This window comes from Bufo gargarizans, chromosome 2 (genome assembly GCF_014858855.1).
Source record: "Bufo gargarizans isolate SCDJY-AF-19 chromosome 2, ASM1485885v1, whole genome shotgun sequence".
Classification (NCBI taxonomy): Eukaryota; Metazoa; Chordata; class Amphibia; order Anura; family Bufonidae; genus Bufo; species Bufo gargarizans.
This window is the reverse complement of record NC_058081.1, coordinates 528,996,343-529,022,932: the sequence shown is the minus strand read 5'-3', so window position 1 is coordinate 529,022,932 and position 26,590 is coordinate 528,996,343. Positions and strand designations below refer to the sequence as shown.

The window sequence follows — 26,590 nt, the reverse complement described above, 5'->3', positions numbered from 1 at the left end:
GGAGTCTGACGACAGTACCCAGATCAGCCCAAGGAGGGTGGTTCCCGCTGTTGCTGACTACTACGAGATTTCTAATCAGTGGTGGCAAAGGTGACGATGATGACGTATCGATGGATGTCACGTGGGTGCCCACAAGAGAGGAAGAGGAGGGGAGCTCAGAGAGCGAAACGGAGCAGCAGATAGGGAGGAGAAGGAGGAGAAGCAGGCAGAACTTACAGTGCACAGGAGGAAAAAAGCAGACTGCTAATATATCTGGAATGAGCCATCCACCATGCAGGGTCACATCTGGTGCTCCCAGGACGCCGACACATGGCTCCCCAGTGTGGACTTTTTTAAATGTGTCCGCTGCTGACAATAGTGTTGCCATCTGCAGCCTGTGCTGTCAACGCATAAGTTGCGGTAGGCCCAACACTCACCTAGGGACAACCGCCTTAAGAAGGCACCTGGCCTCCCATCACCGAGCCCAGTGGGGGCAACACCGTCAAAACCCACATAGCCACACTCGTGCCACTCCACGTCATGCCTCTTCTCCTTCTCCTCTCTCCTCCCATTTGTCTTCCACTCCACCTTCCACCATGCCGTCGTCGCTTTCATCTGGCAAAAGGCAGGCTTCCATGGCCCAAATGTTCGAGCATAAAAAGATGATGATGCTGGATTACCCTCTTGCCCAATGGCTGACCGCTGGCTTGTTGGAACTGCTAGCACGCCAACGACTGCCATTTAAACTGGTAGACTCAGGGGTCTTTAGAAAATTTGTGGCTATTGGCACACCGCAATGGAAGGTCCCCAGAAGGAAATATTTTTCCCAGAAGGGCATCCCAGAGCTATATGGCCATGTTCAGCGGCAAGTGAATGTATCTCTGGCACACAGTACCAAGATACATCTGACCACAGACACGTGGTCTAGCAAACATGGGCAGGGAAGGTACATAACTTTTACTGCCCACTGGGTGAACCTTCTGATGGCTGTCAAGTATGCAACCCGTGGCACCCATGTGGATTTGGTGTTACCGCCACGGATTGCATGCAGGCCTGCCTCTTCTTTTCCTCCTCCTACTCCATCCTCCTTCTCCTCCTCGACTGACTCCTCCTTTTCCACTGCTACCGCCTCTTCCGCTGCGCCCCCTAAGTTTCCCAGAACCTATTCGACGCGCCAGGTGAGACGTTGCCATGCTGTGCTGCGGCTGTTGTATCCGGAAGCCAAGAGCCACACCGATCCTGCACTCCTTTAAGCTTTGCGGTCACAGGCCGATCAGTGGCTAACCCCGCTCAATTTGACAGTTGGTAAAGTGGTATGCGACAACGGTGCCAATAAGCTGAGGGCGCTGAAACAGGGCAAAATGACACACGTGTCGTGCATGCCACACGTCCTGAACTTAGTCATGCAGCGATTCGTTGCCAAATACCCTGGGGTCCAGGACATCTTGCGGCAGGCCAGGAAAATCTCTGGCCATTTTAGAAGATCTTACATGGCCATGGGTCGCCTTGCTGATGTTCAGCGGCGACACCACCTGCCCATCAGACATCTGATTTGTGACTGCCCGATGCACTGGAACTCCACCTTGTACATGCTTGATAGGCTGCTCCAGCAGAAACGTGCAGTTAACGACTACCTGTATGAACTCTGCAGCAGGACAGATTCTGAGGAGCTTGTTTTTTTTTTTCACCACGCCAGTGGCTGTTCATGTGCATCACATGCAGACTTCTGCGGCCATTTGATGAGATCACCAAACTGATCAGTCGCAGCCAGGGTGCCATCAGTGACATCGTACCTTACGCCTTCTTTCTGAAGCCTGCATTGCGTTGTGTGTAATTGATCAAGCTGTCGAGGTAAAGGAGCAGGAAGATGAGGAAGTCGCAATGCTGGATGAATTCCCCCGGGGGGGGGGGGGGCTACTCCATCTGAGACAAGTCAACAGGAGTCTGAAGAGGAGTTAGAGGAGGATGGTGCCGGGGCAGAGGAGGAGCAAGAAGGGCATGCTTAAAACTTTCTGGGATCCCTGGTGTTGTCTGTGGCTGGGGGAGGAGAATGAGGACGACATTATCCTGGACAATGAGCAGGAGCCAGGCCACTCCACTGCTTCTAGTTTAGTGAAAATGGGGGTCATCATGCTCCAGTGTTTGATGAGGGACCCCCATATAAAAAGAATGAAGGGAAAGGTTCAGTACTGGGTGGCAACGTACTTAGACCCCCCCGGTACAAACACAAAATGGCGGACATATTACCAGCATCACAGAGGGCTGTCAGAATGCAGCACTTCCAGACCTTGCTTCGAGAAATGCTGCATTTTGCTTTTGCGGGTGCTGGCAGAGGAATTTCCACTCACAGAGAAACAGTTGCGGGCACCAATCCAACAGCGCATGCAAGAAGAGGGCGGTTTGAAGATGTGTTGGTCACTTCGGATATGAGATCATTCTTGCAGCCAACCCATCGACAGCTGCCCTCGGATCCAGCCTCACGGAACGTCTAGACCGGCAGGTGGCCGACTACATCAGGTTAACGGCCAATGTGGATGTTCTGAGAAGCGAGGAACCCCATGACTACTGTGTGTGCAGGCTTGACCTGTGGCCAGAGCTGGCACAATTTGCCATGGAACTCTTGGCTTGCCCCTCATTCGGTGTCCTGTCCGAAAGGACGTTCGGCTCAGCAGGGGGGATCGTGACCGATAAGCACACTCGCCTACCTCACATTTCTAAAAATAAATGAGGCATTCATCTTAGAGGAATTCAACACCTGTGATAACCACATGTAATTGAATTTCCTTATGCCAGCCCACAAATATCCACCACCGCCCAGAACAAATGAAATAATGTTCCCTGTCTTAGGTAAATACAGCGGTATAAAAGGCCTTTTCTGTCTGGTGAATGCCTTATGTTTTGGGCCACAGAGGAATTCAACACCTGTGACAACCACGTGTTTTAACTATTATCATTAGGGTTTTTTTTCAAGAGGGGGGATTTCGTTAGCCATGTTTTTAATCCAATTTTATATTTTTAGTTTTTTTTAAACATATGTATTTGACCTATATGTGTACAGGCCTTTAGTAAAATTGGCTATCAGGGCCATAATAGCACCTCCCTGTAGGGCAATATCAGGGATAGTTCTTTGCCCACCCTGTCCTTCAATACCACATCATCATCTAGCCCAGGGATGGATGTTTTTTGCTTTCCCTCCAGGATTCATGGATGTGCACTGGAACCCCCCGGATTGTGGTAGGACATATGGTTTCTGATTTGGTGCCGCCGAGCACCTGATTTAGTGCTGCCGAGCACTTGTTATTGCCTACCACATCTATGCTTTTTACAATGGGCCCGCATCTGTTCCGCATCTGTTCCGCAATGTGATGTGTGCATGGCCCCCGTAGAAATTAATCGGTCAGTGTGCCATCCGTAAAAACAAAAATGCAGATACCGTAGCACATGGATACAAAATTGTGCGCAAAAAATCTTCATTATTAATCTCCTCCCATTTTATGTCCACACCTCTTATGCAGAAGTATACCTCTCCATAGCAACAGGATACAAACAAACCAAATAGTGTAGAATCTTGCAGTCACACTTAATTACATCTTTCCTATATTTACTAATGTACATTTACTAGGGAGTAGAGAAACTTGACTACAGGATCAGACTGTATACAAGGTTTGTTTGCAGTCTGTTAAATTGGCGATGCATAGATCTGCAGTGGAGCTCCATACGGACCAGGTGGTTATTTTTTTTATTTTTTTTTAAAGTAATATTTGCACCGTTGCTTCATTTGTAATTTTAGCTGTATGAGTGCAAAGGAAAAGTTGGTTGCAAATGTTTACTTATGGCTGGATGTGCACATGCACAGCAAAATGGGAACATAAAGTGACCATGGAAAAAATAACTAAAAATGGCGCCCGATGTTATAGGTGTGTCCAAATTGACAGAAGGTAGGCCCAACATAAGTAGATGGGGCCAGCAACAGTGTAGTGCAGCACAATATACTGCCCCAGCAAAACCAAATACCACAGTGCAGCACAATACTGCTTCCCCCTCCATTCAACCCTGAGCACAGCAATACAGTTGAATGCAGGAGGGCACTTTCTTCTGCCAACCTGATGCATAAGTACCAGATCTCTATGTAACCAACAGGCCATGAGGAGGCCTACGGTGCCCCCTAAACCCCCCCCCCCCCTGGCATTGGCCCAGTGGGAAATTTCCCTGTAGAGTGTATGGCCAGTCTGCCCCTGCACAGCAATCTTGAAAACTGGTGAGGGATTGAAACAATTCCTTTAAGTGCTCTCATTTCCTTTTGCAGGAGTTAGCAGTTTGCCAGCAGCAGCTCTGGGAATGTTGCTGAGTGGTGTGCTGATGAAGAAGTATAAGTTTGGATTGCTATCTGCCTCTAAGCTGGTCTTTATTTCCTATCTTGGGTCATTCATTTTGTTTTTCACTAACTTCATTATTGGATGTGAGAATCCTGAAGTGGCGGGGATGACCGTGTCTTATAACGGGTAGGTTCCAGGGTTATTGTAAAGATGGGGGGGCACATAATGAGGGGGTGCTGGGCTCTGACGCCTTTACTGTATCTTAGGAGCAAACTGGACACATTAGGAGGCAACCAGCTCATCTCCGACTGTAACAGCGACTGTAGCTGCTCCACCAGCCAGTGGGATCCAGTGTGCGGAGTGAATAATATCACCTACATGTCGGCATGTCTGGCCGGATGCAAATCGTCCACAGGATCTGGAAAGAGCATAGTGAGTGATAAAAATGTATAGCAATAATCAGTTCAGCATGAATTATTATCTGTGTTCAGGTATATAATTATCAGTGTCATTTATAAAAAGCACTGTGAATGTATATAATTAATGTACAGGGTGGGCCATTTATATGGATACACCTTCATAAAATGGGAATGGTTGGTGATATTAACTTCCTGTTTGTGGCACATTAGTATATGTGAGGGGGGAAACTTTTCAAGATGGGTGGTGACCATGGCGGCTATTTTGAAGTCAGACATTTTGAATCCAATTTTTGTTTTTTCAATAGGAAGAGGGTCATGTGACACATCACTCTTATTGGGAATTTCTCCCACTCTTCACACACTGATAGCAACACTGAAGGAGAAATGCTAGCACAGGCTTCCAGTATCCGTAGTTTCAGGTACTGCACAGCATATGATACGAGATGTGCAGCACCTGAAACTACGGATACTGGAAGCCTGTGCTAGCATTTCTCCTGCAGTGTTGCTATCAGTGTGTGAAGAGTGGGAGAAGAGGGTTGCATTGACAATCCAACACAATGGGCAGCACATTGAACACATTTTATAAGTAGTCAGAAACTTGTAAATAACTCATGAAAGAATAAAGTTACGTTAAAACCAAGCACACCGTTGTTTTTCTTGTGAAATTCCCGATACGTTTGAATGTGTCACATGACCCTCTTCCTATTGAAAAAACAAAAGTTGGATTCAAAATGTCCGACTTCAAAATGGCCGCCATGGTCACCACCCATCTTGAAAAGTTTCCCCCCTCACATATACTAATGTGCCACAAACAGGAAGTTTATATCACCAACCATTCCCATTTTATTAGGGTGTATCCATATAAATGGCCCACCCTGTATAATAATCAGTGTAATGTGTCTAAAAATCAGCCTGATATATGGTTATGATTAGTTTATTTATGGTACGTTTATTTCTTTCCTTGATGGTGAAAAGGGGTATGTCAGGGAAAAAGCCTGGGCAGATAGTGGGAGGGGCTAGAAACAGGGCATGGAGGCCCAGTTCAAATTCTTGCTATGGGGCTCATTGACTTCTATGTACACCCGATGATACCGTATCTTTAATAATCAGTGTAATGTACATAATAACAAGTGCTGATGGTGCGGTGAGATGCTAGTTTCCTGAGCACTCAAAACCCCCTGCTAATTCAGCACTTCCAGGCACTCAACTAATCAGCCTGGGTAATGGTGCAGCAAAGATGACCCCTACCTCCAAGTTGACAGTAGAAGGTGACCCTGACAGAATTGAACAGTTTCTCATGGCTTCTTCATCTCAGCCATCTGGGGCACAGCCTGCAGCAAAACATATGAATGCCTATTCACCGTCATCCAGCAGCAGTCACTCTCAGAGTTTACAATCTTCACTGGCAGCCAGCTCAGCCATCTCTGGATCTCCTAAAGGTACACCCAGGAGCACTGCTAACATAGCAACTGTAGGCCCTGTAGAAACGCTTTCAACACAATTTATTTTGAACTGGGAAGTGCAATGCCATCTTGGACTTCCTTCTTTTGGGGGCCAAGAAGAGCCATGGGGGCTGAAAATGAGCCCAGTCCTCCACTCAGGAGGATAAGTGTGATCAGAAGGCCCACATTAAAGCCATCCAAACAATACAGGAAATGGAGGGCCTCTTTCACTGTTTAGAAGCCTCTAGTAAACGGCACATGGAAGCTTTGCAAAAGGACATTCACCACATAGCAATCAGGTGGCTGACCTGGAGGACACTTAGGAGACAGTCTTGAAACTCAGGACTTATACAAGCTAGTCCTTCAGTCCCATTCCTCTCAATTTGCTGACTTTCTCACCCACCTCAGCAAAAATCACCAGAAGAGGAATAATCTCAAAATTAGGGGCCTGTGTGAGGACATTGAACTTTCTCAGTTGGAAGCATGTGCATAAAAGTTAGTGATGAGCAGGAGGTGCCATATTCGATTTCGCGATATTTCGCGAATATTCGTGTTATATTCGTTGAAATCGAATATTCGTAATTATTCCAATTATTGCGAATAATATGCGATTTAATTAATCGCGTATTGCGATTTTTTCTTTTGATAGTATAAGGCAACGTTCCTATGACTAATTGACTATGGCTAGGCTAATATGTGTATTTTACGAAATTTCGTAATATTGCTCTAACTTCGTCTTTTAGAATATTCGTAATATTGCTCTAACTTCGTCTTTTAGAATATTGCGAATATTCTAAAAGACGAAGTTAGAGCAATATTAAGAATATACGTAAAAAGTTGAAATCGCAATTCGATTATTATAACTTGAATTAATCGGATTGCGATTTCAACTTAGCACTGCTATATTCCATATTAGGCTAGAATTAACAAATATGGAATATAGCAGTGTTAAGTTGAAATCGCAATTCGATTATTACAACTTGAATGAATCGGATTGCGATTTCAACGTAATTCTCAAATCCGACAGTACATTCTAGTATATGGAGACGTTCCCATGGTAATGGGGACGCTCCATGAGCACAGCAGTCGGCAGAAGCAGCAACGGGCACTGACTGGAGCAGCCAGGAAGCCAGGAATCCAAAGGACAGGTAAGAACAACTTTAGGGAAGTGGGAAAGAAAAAAATATAACAATTTAAAAAAAAACAAAAAAAAAAACGAATATTCGATTTCGCGAATATATAGAACAATATTCTAAATATTCGAGAAATCTCGAAGTTGCGATATTCGAGAAAAAAATTCGCAATTTGAATATTCGCGCTGAACACTAATAAAAGTTTTTTTGTGACTTTCTCCAGCACTCTGCATTTCATACCATCAAAATAAATAGGATTTTCTGCTCTAGGTCTCAAGACTACGGACCCAAACCACCCCAAAGACATAACTTGCAGAATTCATTTTTTAAAGATAAAGATGCTTTATTAAACCAATCTTTTGTAGGGCTTTTCAGTTTATGGGTGTACTCATTCTCATCCTACCAGACCTGACCAGACAGTATACCTTATAACTACATAAGGCCCTGAAACCACTCCTTGCTGCATTTAAAAAAGGGCTTATCCCTTTCAACTTATTGCCAGTTAAAAAACAGAAATCTTCAGGTCATTTTGGGATCTCTGTTATTACCCTTAGTACAGCTTCCATACTAATACCTCTCTACATCACATTGTCCCTGCACAGAGAGCAAGTAGCAAGTCCTAAATGCCAGAGAGATCACTGCAGACACCTTCCAACTACTGCCACCTGAAGGGGCTAAATACTGTGGTCCTCATGATGACCTGGATGGGGCTATGCACTTACAGTACCTACCTAATGGTTCCTGATTGCCTTTTGAATTCAAATGGATATATAGTTTACGCTCAATTTCTGGATATCTGCCATATAGTTCCTAACACTATGCTTTCCTTTGTGACGGCACTTAATATAACAGTCTTTATATACTATATTTGCTGGTCTCCTACCAAATTAGTAGTTATGTTTATTTCATGCAAGGTCATATAGTGGTTGTTTTGTTATACTGTTAAAACTCTAGGAGGTCTCCTTTTAAACCAGATTGGGGGGCAAGGGGGGCGAGTAGAGAACCTTCCTGTGTCTATGGCTTCCTCTATTTCATGTTGGGTTGATAGTAAATATGTTATTGTGGATTTATGTCTCTTAGTATCTCATATGCTTTATTTCTTATGACCTTTTTTTCCTGTATTTTTTTCTATACTTTTCTTTTCTCTCACCCTATTTCTTCCTCCTCACAATTCCTCTTTCCTCCCAGATGTGCTATATAACTTCTATAGTGTATCTTCATTATTACAATATGGCTAATTTGACCTTTTATATGTACAATGACAAGGGAGTAAATAAGCCAGAAAAAAGGAGCCAAAAATTACATCATTTCCAAGAAAAATGTACAGATTTCTACGTTTCAAGAACATGGTGCTTGATCTCCCCGCCGTGCTAAACACATGTTCGGACAATACACTGGCCACAGGGTAGGTCAGCACCTCCAACTCTTAAAGGGCAAGCTCAGGCCACGTGCTCAATTTGGAGACCCAGAAGTTGAAAGGGGCAGACCCATCATCCAGTACGTGTAGGTGTGTGCACACATACTACTCCACCATGTTGCTAGTGGTGCTGGTTGTTGGGACATGCTGACAAAGCTTTTCCACATTTTGGCTATGCTAACCCTCCCTTCTGAGGTGCTGGTGGTGCCCCAGCTGCATTGGCGACTTCTTCCTCTTCCTCTGCCTTTGTTTTGTGCTTCCACTGAGCCTTCGCTGTCAGGTGGGAATGCCATAAGTAGCACGTCTGCCATCATGCGCTTCTACCCGCGCATCTTCCGATCACGTTCCAGTTATGGGATTAAGGATGGCACGTTGTCCTTGTAGCGGGGATCCAGCAGGGTGGCCACCTGGTTATCAGCACTGGTTAGAATGTGGGCAACTTGGCGGTCGTTGCGCAGGCACTGCAGCATGTAGTCGCTTATGTGTGCCAGGCTGCCCAGAGGCAATGACAAGCTGTCCTCTGTGGGAGGTGTATCGTCTGTGTCCTCTGTATCACCCCAGCCATGCTCCATTGATACCCATGAGCTGCTTTGGGTGCCACCCTGCTGTGAACACTGTTCCTCCTTCTCCTCCTCCAGAACTGTGTCCTGGGTGGACAGTTGTGTACCTGGCCTCTGATGGTGCAGGAACCCACCGTGGCTCCGAGCCACTTGTGAATGACTAGCCTGATAACTCTTAGTTAGAAATGATCCCTCTTCTTCCTCCTGTGCCACATCCTCTTCCATCATTGCCCAAAGCGTTTTTTCAAGGAGACCTAGAAGTGGGATAGTAACGCTGAGGATGGTGTCATCGGCACTGGCCATGTTGATGGAGTACTCGAAACAGCACAACACGGCACATACGTCCCGCATGGAGGCTCACTCGGTGGTGAAGTGGTGCTGTTCTGCAGAGCGAATCACCCGTGCGTGCTGCAGCTGAAACTCCACTATCGCCTGCTGCTGCTCGCACAGTCTCTCCAGCATGTGCAAGGTGGAGTTCCACCTTGTGGGTACGTCGCATATGAGGCGGGGAACGGGAAGACAGAAGTTAGAAGTTACGCTTCAGCGCAGACATGCAAGCAGCAGCAGGATGAGAACGCTGAAAGTGCCCACAGACGGCCCGCACTTTCTGACACAGCTCTGACATATTAGAGTATTTTTTTCTGGAACCTCTGCACCACCAAATTTAGCATATGCGCCAGGCAAGGGATGTGCGTCAAACCGGCTAGGCCCAGAGCTGCTACAAGATTTTGCCAGTTATCGCACACCACCAGGTCGGGCTTGATGCTCAGTGGCACCAGCCACTCATCGGTCTGTTGTTCCATGCCCATTCACAGCTCCTGCGCAGTGTGGGTTTTTTCCCTCAAACAGATGAGTTTCAAAACAGCCTGCTGTTGTTTCCCCCTGGCTGTGCTGAAGTTCAGGGTGCAGGTGTTACGCTGACCGGATGAGGAGGCGGTAGAAGAGAAAGCGGAGTAGGAGGGGCAGGCAACAGGAGGCAACAAGAATCGTCCTGCAATCCTCGGTGGCGGAAGGACATGCGCCAAACTGCTATCCGCCTCAGGCCCAGCCGCCACTGCATTTACCCAGTGTGCAGTTAGGGAGATATAACGTCCCTGCCCATGCTCACTGGTCCACGTATCGGTGGTTATGTGGACCTTGCCACAGATGGCTTTGCACAGTGCACACCTGATTTTTTCCACCACTTGGTTGTGCGGGGAAGGGATGGCTCGTCTGGAAAAGTAGTGGCGGCTGGGAACCACGTACTGGGGGAAAGCCACCGCCATAAGGTTTTTAAAAGTCTCCGTCTCCACCAGACGGAATGATAGCATTTCAAAGGCCAGGAATTTTGAAATACTGGCTTTCATGGCCAGGGATCGCTGGTAGGTAGGACGGTACTTCCTCTTTCTCTCTAGTGTTTGGGAGATGGACAGATAAACGTTTCCATGGGACAGTGTGTAGATGCTTGGTGACGGTGGTGGAGGTGGTGGTGTTGCTGCTACATCCTCTATTTGTGGGGTTGCAGGTGCCACTATCACTCAAGAGGGGGAGGAAGAGGCCGAGACTGCAGCAGAAGAGGGAGCAAGAGGAGCCTGAGATCTTTTGTGGTTTTTGAGGTGTGTACTCCACTGCAGCTTGTGCTTTGCATTTAGATGCCTGGTCATGCAGATGGTGCTCAGGTTTAGAACATTTATGCCTTGCTTCAGGCTCCGATTGCACAGCGTGCAAACCACTTGCGTCTTGTCATCAGCACATTGTCTGAAGAACTGTCATACCAGGGAACTCCTTGGAGATGGCTTTGGTGTGCTCAGTCCCTAGGTGCGGTGGGCAGTAGCAGGCGTACTGGCTAGGGGACGGCCACTCTGCTTTTGCACCCTGCTCCCTCTTTTGCTGTGCGGCTGGCACTATTTGACCACCACCTCTTCCTCTGAACTGTAGACGTCACTCGCATGACCTTGATTCCATGTGGGGTCTGGGACCTCATCATCCTCCACATCATCTTCCACCCACTTTTTACCCCTGCCCTCCTTGTCGGTCTGCAGACTGCAGAAAGCCGCAGCAGTTGGCACCTGTGTTTACTCATCATCAGAGACGTGCTGCGGTGGTGTTCCCATGTCCTCATCCTGAAACCTAAGTGGTTGGGCATCAGTGCACTCAATCTCTTCCACTTCTGGGGCAGGACTAGGTGGATGGCCCACGGATACCCTGCCAGCAGAGTAATCAAAACAAACTATGCACTTTCAGCAGGGGACTGAGAGAGAGACAATGTGAAGGAACTGGAGGCACTGTCAGCCACCCAATATACTACCGTCTCTACTTGTTCTGGCCTCACCATTCGTACACCGGTATTCGGGTCTACAAAATAACGCTGAACGTTCTGTCGCTTGCGTGCACCTGAGGAAAGTGTTTCATTTGGGTGTGTAGCTGTCACAGATTGACCACGTCCTCTCCCTGCAACAGGAGCTCCACCAACACCAGCAACACCACAACCAGGGCCACGTCCTTTATTTGATGCTCTCCTCATTCTTTGAAGTTACCCACTGAACTAACAGACAGATTAACTATATAAATTTTCCTGTCACATATGCAGACAGGTGTACCTCACACCAAAAATGGGTATATGTCACCCACCGATCTAACAGATGGAATAACTATATTAATTTCCCTGTCACGGATGCAGTGTAGGTGTACCTTACACATAAAATGGGTATATGTCACCCACCAAACTAACAGCCAGATTAATTATTATATTTCTGTGTGAGATGTGCAAAGATGGTGCATTGCACCCACAAAAAAATCACTATAGGTCACCCACAGAAAAACTAGACAGATGAGATTCCTAATACTCTCCCTTACTTTAGCTGCCTGCTTCCTGTCTCTGCACTGCTCAGAGCTGATGGGCGGTGCTACACTTGATTCAGCTTGCATAGAGGCCGGGTCACATGATGCACCGGCCAATCACAGCCATGCCATTACTTGGCATGGCTGTGATGGCTTTGAAATTCGCTGCCCTGCAGCCTTTCAAACAAGCTTTATTAAATGCCCTAACACCGAACTTGAACCTGAACTTTTGCTGCAAAGTTTGGGTTCGGGTCCGGGCACCCGAACTCACAAAGTTCGGTACAGACCTGAATCTTTTTTTATTGGGAAAATCCCCAAAAAACTAACTGTGGTGGGCCATTATGGGGGCATTATTTAAACCATGGGGGAAATTTTTTAAGATGGGGTCCTACATTGGGGCCATTATTAAAGCTGGGACTAGTGCTGATCAAGCACCAAAGTGCACGGGTGCTCTGGCCGAACACATCGGGATGCTCGGGTGCTCTACTGAGCACCCAAGTATAATGGAAGTCAATGGGAGAACCCGAGCATTAAACCAGGCACCCCCTGCTCAGAAGAGAGGAGGGTGCCTGGTTCATAGGTAAAGGTCAGAAATTGATGGAAACACCACCGAAATGGTTCAGGAACAGCATGGGGAGGATGTCTCAATACATCTTGGACTCCCAGGTTGCTGCTGGGAACCATGTTGTCCGAGTAGTATGCCACTTTTACAGACTGACAATAATACGCACAAAACCGGGGGAAAAAAAACATTCTTTCCTGTATATTTAGTTGTATATAAAGTGTAAGTGCTTCCAAAAATTACAAAGCAAGAGGTACTCCGATACAACCTGTATATCACATAATGGAGGGCCTCGATCACATTGTGGTATAATTGTTCAGGTAGTGGGATTCCTACACTCATAAAGCCTATGCACTAAGTGAAAGGGCTGTCAAAAAGGAACCGGCACTCCAAAACACCCTTTGTTAAACATAAAGGAGGGCATCATATATGCCCTTGAAAAATTAGGGTTGATGACCTGCTGGTGACCCTTAAAAATATTTGGAGCAAGGGCCTGCTGATCTGACCATCTAAAACATTAGGGGCGAGGACCTGCTGCCACATTGGTGACTCTAGATAACCTCTGGGCGATTGCCCGTCCCCATGACGGCGACGATCCATTCGGATGTCTGCCCTATCAACTTTCGATGTTCTTTTCTGAACCTACAATGGGAATCAGGGTTTGATGCCGGAGAGGGAGCCTGAGAAACGGCTACCACATCCAAGGGAGGACAATGTCTGAAATATGATTGGCTGTTTTTTCTAATTGTGAACCACCCAGAGAGGGTGGGACAAGTTATTAAAGCACAAGTGTCCAAGGAAGGCAGCAGGCGCGTGGCAATTACCCACTCACGACTCACGACTCGGGAAAGTAGTGATGATAAATAACAAAAGGCCCTGTTATTGGAATGAGTACACTTTCTATTGGAGGGCAAGTCTGGTGCCAGCAGCCAGGCCTCCACAACGTTTACCCAGTGTACCATCACCCAGTGTGCAACCCTTTTTGGCTCACTCAGGGATCCGTAGCTCCTTCTCCTCAGCTGTTCCTTGTCCAGCACTCCCAACCTCCTTATATTCCCCTCTCACACTTCTCTGGTTGCCAGATATAGAGCTTCCTGCCTGGACTTCTATACTGACCCAGTGGAGCTGTGTTGCTGCGTTCTCTGGTTGTTGGTCCAGAACGTTTCCCTCTGGATCCCTGTTGGACCTTGGTGGTCTGCTGTGGTCGCCCACCTGGGTTTATGTGTTTGTCTGTATTGTCTGTCCTCTCCCTGGTGTTTTCCTCTTAGTGTCAGTGGTGCGGGCTAGCGATCCCACTATCCCGTTCACTATCTAGGGCTCATTTTAGGGAAAGCCAGGGTTTAGGCACGTGATCGCCGCACGGGTGAGGAACCCGTCTAGGGACGTCAGGGCAGTCAGGTGCCAGCCGCAAGGTGAGTCAGGGGTCACCACCTTTCCCTCTCCCTTGGGCAGGGCTTTCCCTTTTCCCTCCCTGTGCGTGACGCCGGTCATTACACCTTCTGGTATTGCACCGTTTTGCTTGTTCTCTCCACCAGAGGAATAAGAGATGTAGCGGGGGTTGAGAAGGGTGAACACCCAGTAATCCGTGTTGTCTAAAATGCGTATAACGCGCAGGTCGCGGGAAAGTCAGCCTAGCATGAAGTCAGCCATGTGTGCCAGGGTACCAACAGGCAAGACTTCGCTGTTGTCATCAGGATGATGACTGTCCATCTCCTCATCCTCTTCCTCCTCTTCTGCCCACCCACGCTGAACAAATGGAAATAAACTTTCATGGGTACTACCCTCTGTAGCGGAGGCAACCGTCTCCTGCTCCTCCTTCCCCTCCTCTTCATCGTCCAATTCGTGCTGAGAAGACGGACGGAGGGTGGTCTGGCTATGACCCTGTGAAATGTCTTCTTCTCCCATTTCCACCTCTTCCACATGCAAAGCGTCATCCTTAATTGTGAGCAGCGAGCGTTTGAGTAGACACAAAAGTGGGATGGTAACGCTGATAATAGCGTTATCGCCGCACACCATCTGTGTTAATTCCTCAAAGTTTCTTAAAACCTCACAGAGGTCAGACATCCATGCCTACTCCTCACTTTTGATTAGCAGAAGCGGAAGCTGACTGGAAAGGCGATGACCATGTTGCAGCTGGTATTCCACTACTGCCCTCTACTGCTCATAAAGTCTGGCCAACACGTGGAGTTCCAGTGCGTGCTCACGTCGCACAAAAGCCGGTGAGCTGGCAATTTCAAGTGCTGCTGCAGCGTTGACAGATCGGCTAAAGCTGTCGATGACTTGCGGAAATGTGCACATACACGGCGCACCTTCAATAGTAGCTCAGGCAAATTGGGGTAGGTTTTGAGAAACCGCTGAACCACTAAGTTTAACACGTGGGCTAGGCATGGGAGCTTGCCGAGCTCCAAAGCCGCCACCAAGTTACGGCCATTTTCAGACACAACCATGCCTGGTTGTAGGATGAGTGGCAAGAGCCACAGCTCAGTTTGGTCTCTTTTACCCTGCAACAACTCTGCGGCAGTGTGCTGTTTGTCCCCTAAACATATCAGCTTCAGCACGGCCAGTTGACGCTTCCCCACTCCAAGTTGGTGAAATTTATTAACCTGTCTACTAGGTAGAGCAGGGGTAACTCACTGCCAAAAATTTGTGAATTTCACCCGACAATGTAAGAGACAAATTAGTGAATTTTATTAACCTGTCTACTAGGTAGAGCAGGAGTATATCACAGCCCAGAATTGGTGAATTTCACCTGAAAATGTAACAGACAAATTAGTGAATTTTGCCAGGGGTATGCATAATCATTGGCAGCACTGTATATATATATATATATATATATATATATATATATATATACATTTTTATTTTATTTTTTTCAGAACTTTTAATTGTCAGAATAAAAAGTGTGTTGTTCTAAACAAGCCTGGAAAATTCTCTCTTTTAATTGGGAGCAGCAGCAGTACAGTGTGGATGCCGAAATGGTAGGATGATTGTGGCATGTGGCCACTATAGTAGCAGCAGCAGCAGCACAGCATGGACTAGACAAGGAAGTCATTTATGTGTGTCTTAGTGTAGTAGTGGTGAACTCTCTGTAGCAGAAATGGTAGTTGTAGTAGGGGTAATATAAGTGGCAGTAGGGGATCAGCAGTAGGGAATAAAAGTTATGGAGGTAGTGGCAGCAGCTAAAAAATATGCCATATGATACAAAACATCGGGCAGACAGACAGAGGCAGTGGCATGATAGGGCACCATTAGGAAGGGTAGATATATTCATCTCCCTCAGCCGGAGTAGTGTGAAACTCCTCATGGATCCATGACTCATTTTGACAATAGTGATGTTTTGTACAGTGGCAGAGGACAACTTTTTCCTCTTTGGTGTCACAGCCCGTGCTGTGCTGAAAACCCTCTCTGAAATGAAACTGAAGGCTGGACAAGAGAAATATAGAGAGCATACTGGGTCAATTTGGGACAGTGTTCCAGTCTACCTGCCCAGAAGTTCATGTGGTCAGGAAACAAAGAATGCGCTGGAGAAAGGCCAGTCCAGGTAAGACTGAACCTGGGTATTAAGGTGGTACATCTCTATTCGCTGATTTGAATCAGCCTTGCATAGCACATGAAAGAATCCATCATATTGATGATCTTGAACTGGCTGCTGCTACGACTTCTGCTGCTTGTGGCACCACAGATGTGACACAGGTGTAGATGTGACACTGCAGGGGGTGCAGAGGGGCCTCAGACATGCAGACGGCAAGTGTCTGCTTACCACTGCTTATTACTGGTAATAAAGTAATTTGGGCTCCCTTTCTGCAAGAGGAAAACAGTCTCCCATTTTGCTTTGATAGTGAGGGTACAAAAGCATTGCTATCCAGAAATCATCAGACTTCTTCATGCGAATGATGTGCCTGTCATACAACTTGCTATTCTGGCCAGTGTGTCTGAGGACCCATTCCTTTCTGGCTCCAGTCCCCACTCAGATGATTGGCCATCGTGGCAGGTGTTGTCAACCTCATTATCCTCCTCCTGCTCCTCCACCATTGATTCTCTCTTCTCCTTCTGTAGCAGCTCTTCATCCTCATCTTCATCATCCTTGGGACTTTCTCATTATGGAGCTACAGGGCAGCCAGCAAGATGCAAAAGCTTTGATTCTTTCACCATTATCCCTTGTTGCATCAGCATGAGCATCTGTTCTAAGATAATGCAATAATTTATTCCGCACATGTCTCTACTGGCATATTCAAAGGGCTTCAGTACATGACAGGCGATTTTTTTTTTATATGCATAATATTAGAGTGATGTACTAATCAGTGTGATCAGTGTGGTGTACATAATAATCATTGTGATGTGTTTAATACTGTTTGATGTGTGTAATAATTAAAGTTATGTGTATAATAGAATAATGTACTAATCATGTATATAATGAGTGTGATGTGTACAATATTCAGTGTGATACGTGCAAATCAGTCTGCTAGGTGCGATAATCAGGGTGGTGTACATAATACACTGTGTGCTGTATATGATAATGTTCTGGGTTATTACAGGTTTATCAGAACTGCTCGTGTATTGAATCCATGGGCTTCCCATCGGTAAATTCATCCATGAAGCTTGGCTCGTGTCCTCGTGGTGACAATTGTGACACAATGTTTCTCATCTATGTGATCACACAAGTCTTCACTACCTTTATATTGTCATTCAGCGGAAGTGCCACCTTCGTCATTATTCTCTGGTGAGTCTCAGCATTTATAAAGGACATTTTCTTGGTCACTGGAATGGGAAAAAAAAAAACTATTGGTACCTGCTTCATTTACAGGAGACAAGGAAAGGTAGCACTAACCATACCTACATGATTTACGAGGAAATATAGGCAGGCAGTACTGCCTGTGTTACACCATTTACAGGAAGATACAAGTGGTTCTATCTGTACATACTGTATATCATTTACAGGAAAAACTGAGTGGCAGTACTATCAGTACCTACATCTTTTACACAGAACGAGAGGCAGGCAGTACTGTCGGTGCCTACATTATTTATAAGGAGAGACAGGGTGGCAGTGCTTTCAGTACCTACATCAGTTACAGGGAATGACATGGAGGCAGTACAATCAGTACCTACATCATTTACAGGGAATGACATGGAGGCAGTACAATCAGTACCTACATCATTTACAGGGAAAGACAGGAAGGCAGTACAATCAGTGCATACATCAGTTACAGGGAATGACAGGGAGGCAGTACAATCAGTGCCTACATCAGTTACAAGGAATGACAGGGAGGCAGTACAATCAGTACCTACCGTACATAATTTTCAGGGAATGACAGGGAGGCAGTACAATCAGTACCTACATCAGTTACAAGGAATGACAGGGAAGCAGTACAATCAGTACCTACATCATTTACAGTGAGAGAGGAAAAGAAAGGAAGACAGTACTATCTGTGCCTTCCTCATTTAAAGGAGTGTCTCAGCAAATGGCATTTATCATGTAGGCAAAATTAATGCAAGGCACTTACTAATGTATTGTGACTGTCCATATTGTCTCATTTGCTGGCTTGATTAATTTTTCCATCACATTATACACTGCTCATTTCCATAGTTACGACCACCCTGCGATCCAGCAGTGGTGGTTGTGCTTGCACACTATAAGAAAGTGCAGACCGCTCTGGTGGCCGGGACCGCGGAATATGTATATCTCTTCTAACTCCTCTCTGCTTCCCTACAGGTGCGTATCTCCAGCACTGCGGTCTCTGGCTGTCGGTGTCTACATGTTACTGATCAGAGTAATAGGTAAGTGGATGTCATGAGTGGTAATAATGGAGGTCACATACCTGTGAAAAGGAGTGACAACTACAATGCCCGTTAACAATGACAGCCACAGTGCCACAACAACAAATGGCAAACATTTGTAAAGTGCTTTTCTCACACAAGGGAGCAGGGATCCTTGTGAGGCAGGGAAGTCAGTGGCTACCCTATAAGCGTTCATCCTCAACATCCACTATGGTCAATTTCATAGGAAGCCAATTTGCCTCTAAATACATTTTTGGAATTTGGGAGGAAACCTGGGTACCCAGAGGAAACCCACACAAACACTTGGTGAACATACAAACTCCATGCAGATGTTGACCTCGGCTAGATTTTAGCCCAGGTCCCCTACAGTAATTATTGAGAAACCATGCTCACATAACAGTGACAGCCACAATGCTGCAATAACAGTGATAGCTACAGTGCCTCATAAGAATGACATTCACAGTATCTTTATAACAGTGACAGCCACGGAACCCCATAATAGTAACAGCCACATAGCTCCCATAGCTGTGACATCCACAGTACCCCGATAACAGCGACAGCCCTAGCACACCCTTAGGCTACATTCACACGTCAGTATTTTCCTATATCCCGATTTTCGGTCCGTTTTTTGTGGATCCGTTGTTCCTGAAAATGTTTCCGTATGTCATCCGTATGTCATCCGTTTTTTGCGGATCCGCAAAAAACGGAAACATGTATAAATTTCAATAAGCAAATAAAGTTGTTTGGATTTCTTTGAAAAAAAATAGAAAAAAAAAGAAAAATATTTGTTATGTGTTTCCAGGAACGGATTCCGCATAAAACGGATGACATACGGAATGACATCCGAATGTCTTCTGTTTTTTGCAGATCCATTGACTTTGTATTGTACCAGGATTCCGAATTTTGCGGAAAAGAATAGGACATGTTTTATATTTAAACGGACATGCGGAACGGAACAACGGAAACGGACAGCACACATTGTGCGGTCCGATTTTTTCCAGGACCCATTGAAAATGAATGGGTCCAGATCTGGTCCTGATCTGTTCCGCAAAAAACGGAACAGATCAGGAAAGAAAAAACGGATGTGTGAATGGACCCTTAAAGGGGGTTTTCAGGATTTTAATATTGATGACTTATCCTCAGGATAGGTCATCAATTTCAGATTGCTGGGGGTCTGATACCCAGCTGATCGCTCTTATCAGCTGGTTAAGGCAGCTCTGAACCTGGTCAACCCCTTTAAGAGGTACAGCTTTCCCTCTACTTAGGGGTATGGCCATTTCAGAAAGTACCAGCTCTAATCTTACACTGTATTTTGTTCTTCTGCAGCTGGAATCCCAGCTCCGATTTACTTTGGGGCTCTTATTGACAGAACCTGTCTTAAGTGGGGGACAACAGTCTGTGGAGGGAGGGGAGCGTGTCGTTTGTATGATACCCTACTCTTTCAGGTAATGAGAACTTATAAAACATAAAACACCCCATAATAAGGGTGTATAGAATTGGTGGACAGTTACTATAAAGCTTAACTTTTAATGGATAAAGTTAAAAAATAATCATATATAGATTAAAAGCATAGGGTAGAGCTCTCATTAAGCCAACTTGATTGATGATACACGTGGAGCACTTCTGCCACTCTCCTTGCTCGGCTGTATATTTCTATTTTATTTTTGTAGTATTTTGAATTACTTCTTAGGATTGTATCTGACTTTGTGCAGTTTTTACTACCTTGCTATTTTGTTTGGTCTACCACTTTATCTCTCAGCCAGGGGTGGACTAGCTATAGACCATACAGGGAAATTTCCCTGGGGGCCACCCAAGCCCTCTTATCTGCCGTCTGCCAGATACGTAATGAGTAGTGTTGATCACGAATATTCGAATTGCAAAATTTTATTGCGAATATCGGCACTTCGAGAATTGGAAAATATTTAGAATATAGTGATATCTATTCGTAATTTAGAATATTCGATATTTTTTTTAATCAATACACATGATCCCTCCCTGCTTCCAGCTTGTGGGCCAATGAGAAGGCTGCAGTATCTTTGACTTTAGGAGTAGTGTTGATAGCAAATTTTCATTTTTCAATTGCCCATTTCCGCAAACAAGAAAATAATGACTGGAGATAACGAGTTCTCGAATTCGCAAATATATGGCCAAATATTCACCCAAATATTCACAAAATATCACAAATTCGAATATTGCCCCTGCCGCTCATCACTACTAAAAACATGATTCCTCCCTGGTTCTTGCTTGTGGGCCAATGAGTCATTGGCCCACAAGTAACTTAAGCAGGGAGGAATCATGACTTTAGATGAAAAAAAAGAATATACTAAAAAAAGAATATACAGCACTATATCGAATATATTTGTTTTTTCGAATATTCGTAATATTCTAAAACAAGAATATATAGCAATACAGTGAATATTCGAAAAAACAAATATAGAGCAATTTAGCTAATATAGTGCTATAATCTTCTTAGTCTAATAGTTTTTTCTCATCTGAAGTCCAGATTGGAAAAAAATTACAACTATAAAAAAAAAGATTATAGCACTATATTAGTTAAATTGCTCTACATTCGTTTTTTTTTTATATTCACTATATTGCTATATATTCTTGTTTAAGAATATTACGAGTATTTTAAAAAAACAAATACATGGCACTATATCGAATATATTGATCTTTAGAATATTCGTCTTTTTTTTTCCATCTGAAGTCATGATTCCTCCCTGCGAATCCCTGCTTAAGTAACTTAAGCAGGGAGGAATCATGACTTCAGATGGAAAAAAAGACGTATATTCTAAAAAACTAATATATAGCACTAAATTGTATAGTGCTATATATTCGTTATTGAGCCACACCTGTATTGATCGCGTAATATTTGCATATTATGCGATCATTACCTTTCCGATTTTGCGAGTCAATTTTTTTTTAGAATATAACGAATATTCGAATTCACAAATATTCTATGAATATTCTACAACATATTCTCAAAATATTGTGAATTTGAATATGACCCCTGCCGCTCATCACTAGTAATGAGCAGTAATGAAGGCAGTGAGAATCGAGTACTTCTGTACCCGACCAGCGACTACACATGCCCTCCTGAATTAATTTGCTGTGGCCCAAATCTCAACTTCCCAGTCTGCCCATATGCACAGTACTTGCATGATTGCATGATCTGTATTATTACATTGATGTTCTGATAATCAGCTTATCCTGCTCGGCAGTCTATTAATTTATTTTTATGGGGTTTTAGGGTTGTGCCTAATAATGTTTCACATTTTTGGTAATTTTAATGTTTGCTCTTTGTATGTATACTGTATAAAATGTATCTATATGTTGCTTTTATTAAGTTGTGTTTGTTCTCTGTACTTCAGCTTTTTTTATGTACATACATATGGTGAGGGTATGTAGCACCCTGCATTTGTTAGTTGTGCCAGCCCTTTTGTCTACTATTTATTTTTAGCCTATATATTTCCCCTTAGAAAACTGGCATATTACGTTTGAGCATTTGGTAAAGTAAGTAAACTGACTTGCGTATTAGCTGTCATTGCTTGCACTTTTATGGAGAGCTCTACCCTGTGCTTTAAATAATAACTATAACTTTTATAATAACTGTCCTCAAATTCTACATATATTTTATGTAATTTGGGGTGGTCTGTGGACTAAGATTAACTGTGGTGTAATATATATATGTATATATATATATATATATATATATATATATATATACATATATACATATATATATATATATATATATATATATATCCAATATATATATATATATATATATACATATATATATATATATATATCCACTAGGTCTATAATAAAGGGGAGTGGCCAGGGGGAATCATATATCTAAGCCAGGCACATCTCCTAACCATAGAATGAAATCCAGCCATAATAAAGGGGTTGGGCAAAATAATTGGTAAAGAATGGGATACTATTATACATTATAGCATCATGATGGATTTGGAGGGTAGGGTATTATGGATAAAGTTAAGACGTCACATGGGGTGGGTGTCTGTAATGAATGGGGCAGAGTGCTAATTTCAAGGTTGCGGGATTCATGATGAAAGGGGCGAGGAGTAGGGGTTCAGAGTATATTATAAAGGTTGGAGGGGTCATGTTGGAGGGTATGAAGAAGGATCATGGGAGCAAGTAGGGTCCTTATATCACTTGACATTCCATAATTGTCAGCCTCCTCTTTCCTTGCAGGAACACCTACCTGGGCCTCAGCGCCGGGTTAAGGGCCCCATCCGTCATCTTATTTCTCTGCTTTATATTTATGGTAAAGAAAAAGTTTCCTGAGAAAAAAAGGAATGAGCAAGAAAACGGCGCAAAGGAACCAGCACACCCTGAAGATGGCAGAAAAGGAGTATACGACACTCCTGAAATAGAGAAACAGACTTTAATGTAGTGTTCAATCTCGTAGTACATGAGAGGCACTGAATCTGTAATATTGTTGTGTAATGATATGAGGACATTACCCAGATGTACATGTAGAGAGATGATGTAGATAAAATAGTTGTCTTATGTCTAATGGTCACATGACTCAAGATATCACATGTTCTAACAGATTGTCCCAATAAACTTCACAGGAGTCCACAGGTTCCTTGTGCCTCCTTCAGTCCTGGTAGTTGTTATGCCCCAAGGACTCCAAGAGGTAAATATGTGTAATGGTGGAAGCTGTGGGGGAGCCCCAGTCTTTATATCATGCAAGAGTAGAGGAGGAATCTGGCCAGTTCTCCCGAACCAGTTGTTGAAAGATCATCCAGTTTGGAAAAAAAGAAGAAAACAGGATACCTGCCTGGATCCCTTAAATGACAGTGAGAGCCAAACGTCACTTTCAACTGTATCAGCATCCTCAGGATGCTGATCCAGTAGATACCGGTACATATGGAAGGCCAGGGAGTCATAAAACTTAAGACCAGCAGCATGGACATTTGCAGCATAGCACCCAGAATGTCAGTGTTCCAGAGGAGGAAGCACAATAATATCACTGCATCATACACCTGCATTTGACAGCTGACTCCAAAAGCCAGAATATGCCTCAGTTGCACCACATTGGGGGATTAAGCTCAGTTAAGAAAGATCTATTATTTTCTATGGAGGCACTACAAAGGATGAAGGGGCACTATAACATATGAGGAGGCACTATAATATATAAGGTTCTTTTCACACCTGCGTTTTTGCTGGCTCTGTCATGGATCAGCAAAAATGCTTCCATGATAATAATACAACCATCTGCATGACATCTGAACAGATCCGGTTGCATAATCTCTAAAATAGCCAAGACGGATCCGTCTCTAAAACCATTGTAAGTCAATGGGGGATGGATCAGTTTTCTTTTGTGCCCGAGAAAACGGATCTGCCACCATTGACTTACATTGCGTGCAGAGATGAGCAAATTGAATCAGACGAAGTGGAATTCGATACGAAATTCTGGAAAAATTAGATTCGCAATGAATGCGAATTTCCTTGCGCTTCGTGTTAACGAATTGCAATTTTTCCTAAAATGGTGGCTACACGTGTGAGGACTGAGGACATGGGGCAAGGAACTCTGGGAAGGAGGGATCACCCAGATTGACATGCATGCATGCAGCCAGTCAGCCCTGTGTAGTCACAGCCCTATAAATATGGCAGCCATTTTAGATTATGCCATTTTCCAGCGTTCTGAGTGCAGGGACAGACGTGAGAAGGCGCTAGGGACAGGAATAGGAAAGACCTCATTGTGTACAAAGAAACTAAAAAAATGATTTATAAGTGCAGGAAAAATATAGAGAGGAATCATTTCACAGCATCTTAGTGCAGGGAGAGTTGTCCGAAGGCACTAGGGACAGTGCTAGAAAAGCGATTTGCAAGTGCAGGGAAAGATTATTTGGGGATCCAAATAGCCATTATACAGCTCTGTCATGCCATCAATTTGTTCTTGGGATGCAAGTGCTACGTTGAGAAGCCTTTAGTGGCCTATTTCAGTACAAAAATAAAAATATATTCTCAGTTCACTTCTGCAGGTATATGTTTTGAAAGCGTTTAGTGGCCTATTTCAGAAATATATATATATGCACTGCACAGGTGCAGTTATTTCTGGTCAAAGCGTTTAGTGGCCTATTTCAGTACAGAAAGATAAATATATACGCACTTCACTGGTGTAGTTATTTGTGGCAAAAGTGTTTAGTGTCCTATTTCAGTACAAAAAGGGGTGTTTAGGGGTGTTTTAATTTGCTTTTAATTTATTTAGTTCTGCTAAAAGTATGTCAGACAGAGAAGTGCCAGGCCATGCACAGAGGAGTGGCAGAGGCATAAATGTTTCTGGCGCAGGCAGAAGTCGCAGCAGAGTAAGGGGGCATGGCAGCAGGAGTCGCAGCAAGAGGCCTGAGTTCCCGGTGTCATCTAGCCGTCGTGTCTTGACCAGCAACCCAGCGGTTCTTGGTTAACTCGTTCATCCACTTCATCCCAAGTGACATCAGACAACCCCAGCCAACAGTCGGTGGGTTCGTCAGACACAACCTTTAGTTGGCATGACCCAGGAGCAGGCCCTGTGCCCTTACCTGTCCTCAACCTGCCTCTGTCCTTTTCTGTTCCCTCACCCAGAGAAGTATTATATGCTGTGGGCTCTGCTCCACTTTTCAGCGAGGACAGTTAGCAGCGACTTCCTCCGCTAGGCGGGCAAGTAGTGATGAGGAGAGTGGCGTGGGAGGTGGTATTGCGAGCGGTCAGGCTCATGACCCAGAGACCATTCAGGAGGACATTAGTGATGTGCAGACACTACTCGATGATGATGAAGCCGATCGCACTTGGGAGCTGGGTGCAGAAGGGGCTTCATCATAATCAGGAGTAGAGGGTAGCAGCTTGCCCGTGAGCCAGCCGCGGAGTCAGCAAGTCGATAGGGTGGCCGGGAGTCAGCAGGGTGGTAGCAGTGGGAGGACGAGAGCCAAGCGTGCCTGGGGTAGACCACCTGCTTTGCAGCAACCTATCTGCCCAGGAAGTTGTGCAGGGGTTCACGGAGGCAGTGGCGGTAGCAGTCAGTCAATGCGAAATGTTAGGGGAAAAATCACCTACTCTGCGGTGTGGCAGTTTTTTTGTTAAGCCGCCAGAGGATGTGAACATGGCCATATGTAGAATCTGTGGGCAGAAGGTGAGGTGTGGCCAGGGTGCCAATGTTGGCACTACGGCCCTGCGTCAACATATGCAGCATCGCCATACAGTGGCCTGGGAGAACCGTGGCTCCGATGTGGTGGTGCAGCCTGCTGCAGCAATTGCTGCATCACCCAGTGGCATGCCCCTGTTTTCAGCCAATCAAGATGTCATTCCCATCTTCTGCTGGTCCAGATGCTCCTGCTCCTCCTCCTTCTACTCCTCATCAGTCATTCCGTCAGCAATCAATCACCGAAGCGATTGCCAAGAGACAGCAGTATGCATGCATGCATTCAACGGCGCAGAAGCTGAACGTGCTCCTGTCCAAGTTGCTTGTGCTGCAGTCCCTCCTTTTCTAAGTGGTGGACTCTGCACCTTTCAGAGAACTGATGGCTTGTGCCGAGCCGAGGTGGAGAGTCCCAAGCCGTCATTTCTATGCCAAAAAGGCAGTACTAGCCCTGCACAAATATGTAGAACAGAAGATGGGCCAGTCCTTGGCATCCCCATTGCTGATATGCAATGATTCCACCCGTTGGAATTCCACCCTCCATATGTTGGACCAACTATAGGAACACAGAAAGGCCATCAACAATTTATTGATGATGCAAGCGGATAGGAGTACTCCCCTGTATAACTTCCATGTCAGCCAGTGGCAGGTCATACGTGACACCTGCTGTTTGCTCAGGCCCTTTGAAGACGCCACGTTATTTGTCAGTCACCAGGACTACGGGATGAATGACGTCATTCCACTGCTTCATGTCCTGTAACAGATGGTGGCGACAATGGCTGGTCAGGGGACAGGAGACATGGCGCCTAGATCTCACGGCCACATGAGCCCTGTGGGGGCTGAACTGGAAGAGGAGGAGAAGGGGAGAAGGACATTGGAGCACAGGCAATGTGTAGCGAAATGGGTGTTTTTTCTACTGGGGGCCTTTTTTACACCCACTGAGAGGGAGGATAAACTGAACTACTATAGAGACATCCCATGTAGTCAGTTGGCCGCTGCCTATCTGTGCCATCGTCTATC

General features: G+C 45.1%; 1 protein-coding gene across 2 annotated transcripts in view; it reads left to right on the top strand.

Annotated features, from left to right (window-relative positions):
- The window catches only part of LOC122926611 (solute carrier organic anion transporter family member 1C1-like), a 196,809-nt gene extending 173,783 nt beyond the window's left edge, over window positions 1-23,026 (top strand). For both annotated transcript variants that reach the window (XM_044278035.1, XM_044278036.1), the window contains exons 10-15: window positions 4,286-4,481; window positions 4,562-4,727; window positions 17,184-17,368; window positions 18,359-18,423; window positions 19,750-19,868; window positions 22,642-23,026. In XM_044278035.1, the coding sequence (XP_044133970.1) occupies window positions 4,286-4,481; window positions 4,562-4,727; window positions 17,184-17,368; window positions 18,359-18,423; window positions 19,750-19,868; window positions 22,642-22,734 (824 nt within the window). In that variant the 3' untranslated portion in view covers window positions 22,735-23,026. The remainder of the gene's footprint in view (window positions 1-4,285; window positions 4,482-4,561; window positions 4,728-17,183; window positions 17,369-18,358; window positions 18,424-19,749; window positions 19,869-22,641) is intronic.
- The last annotated feature ends 3,564 nt before the right edge of the window (window positions 23,027-26,590 follow it).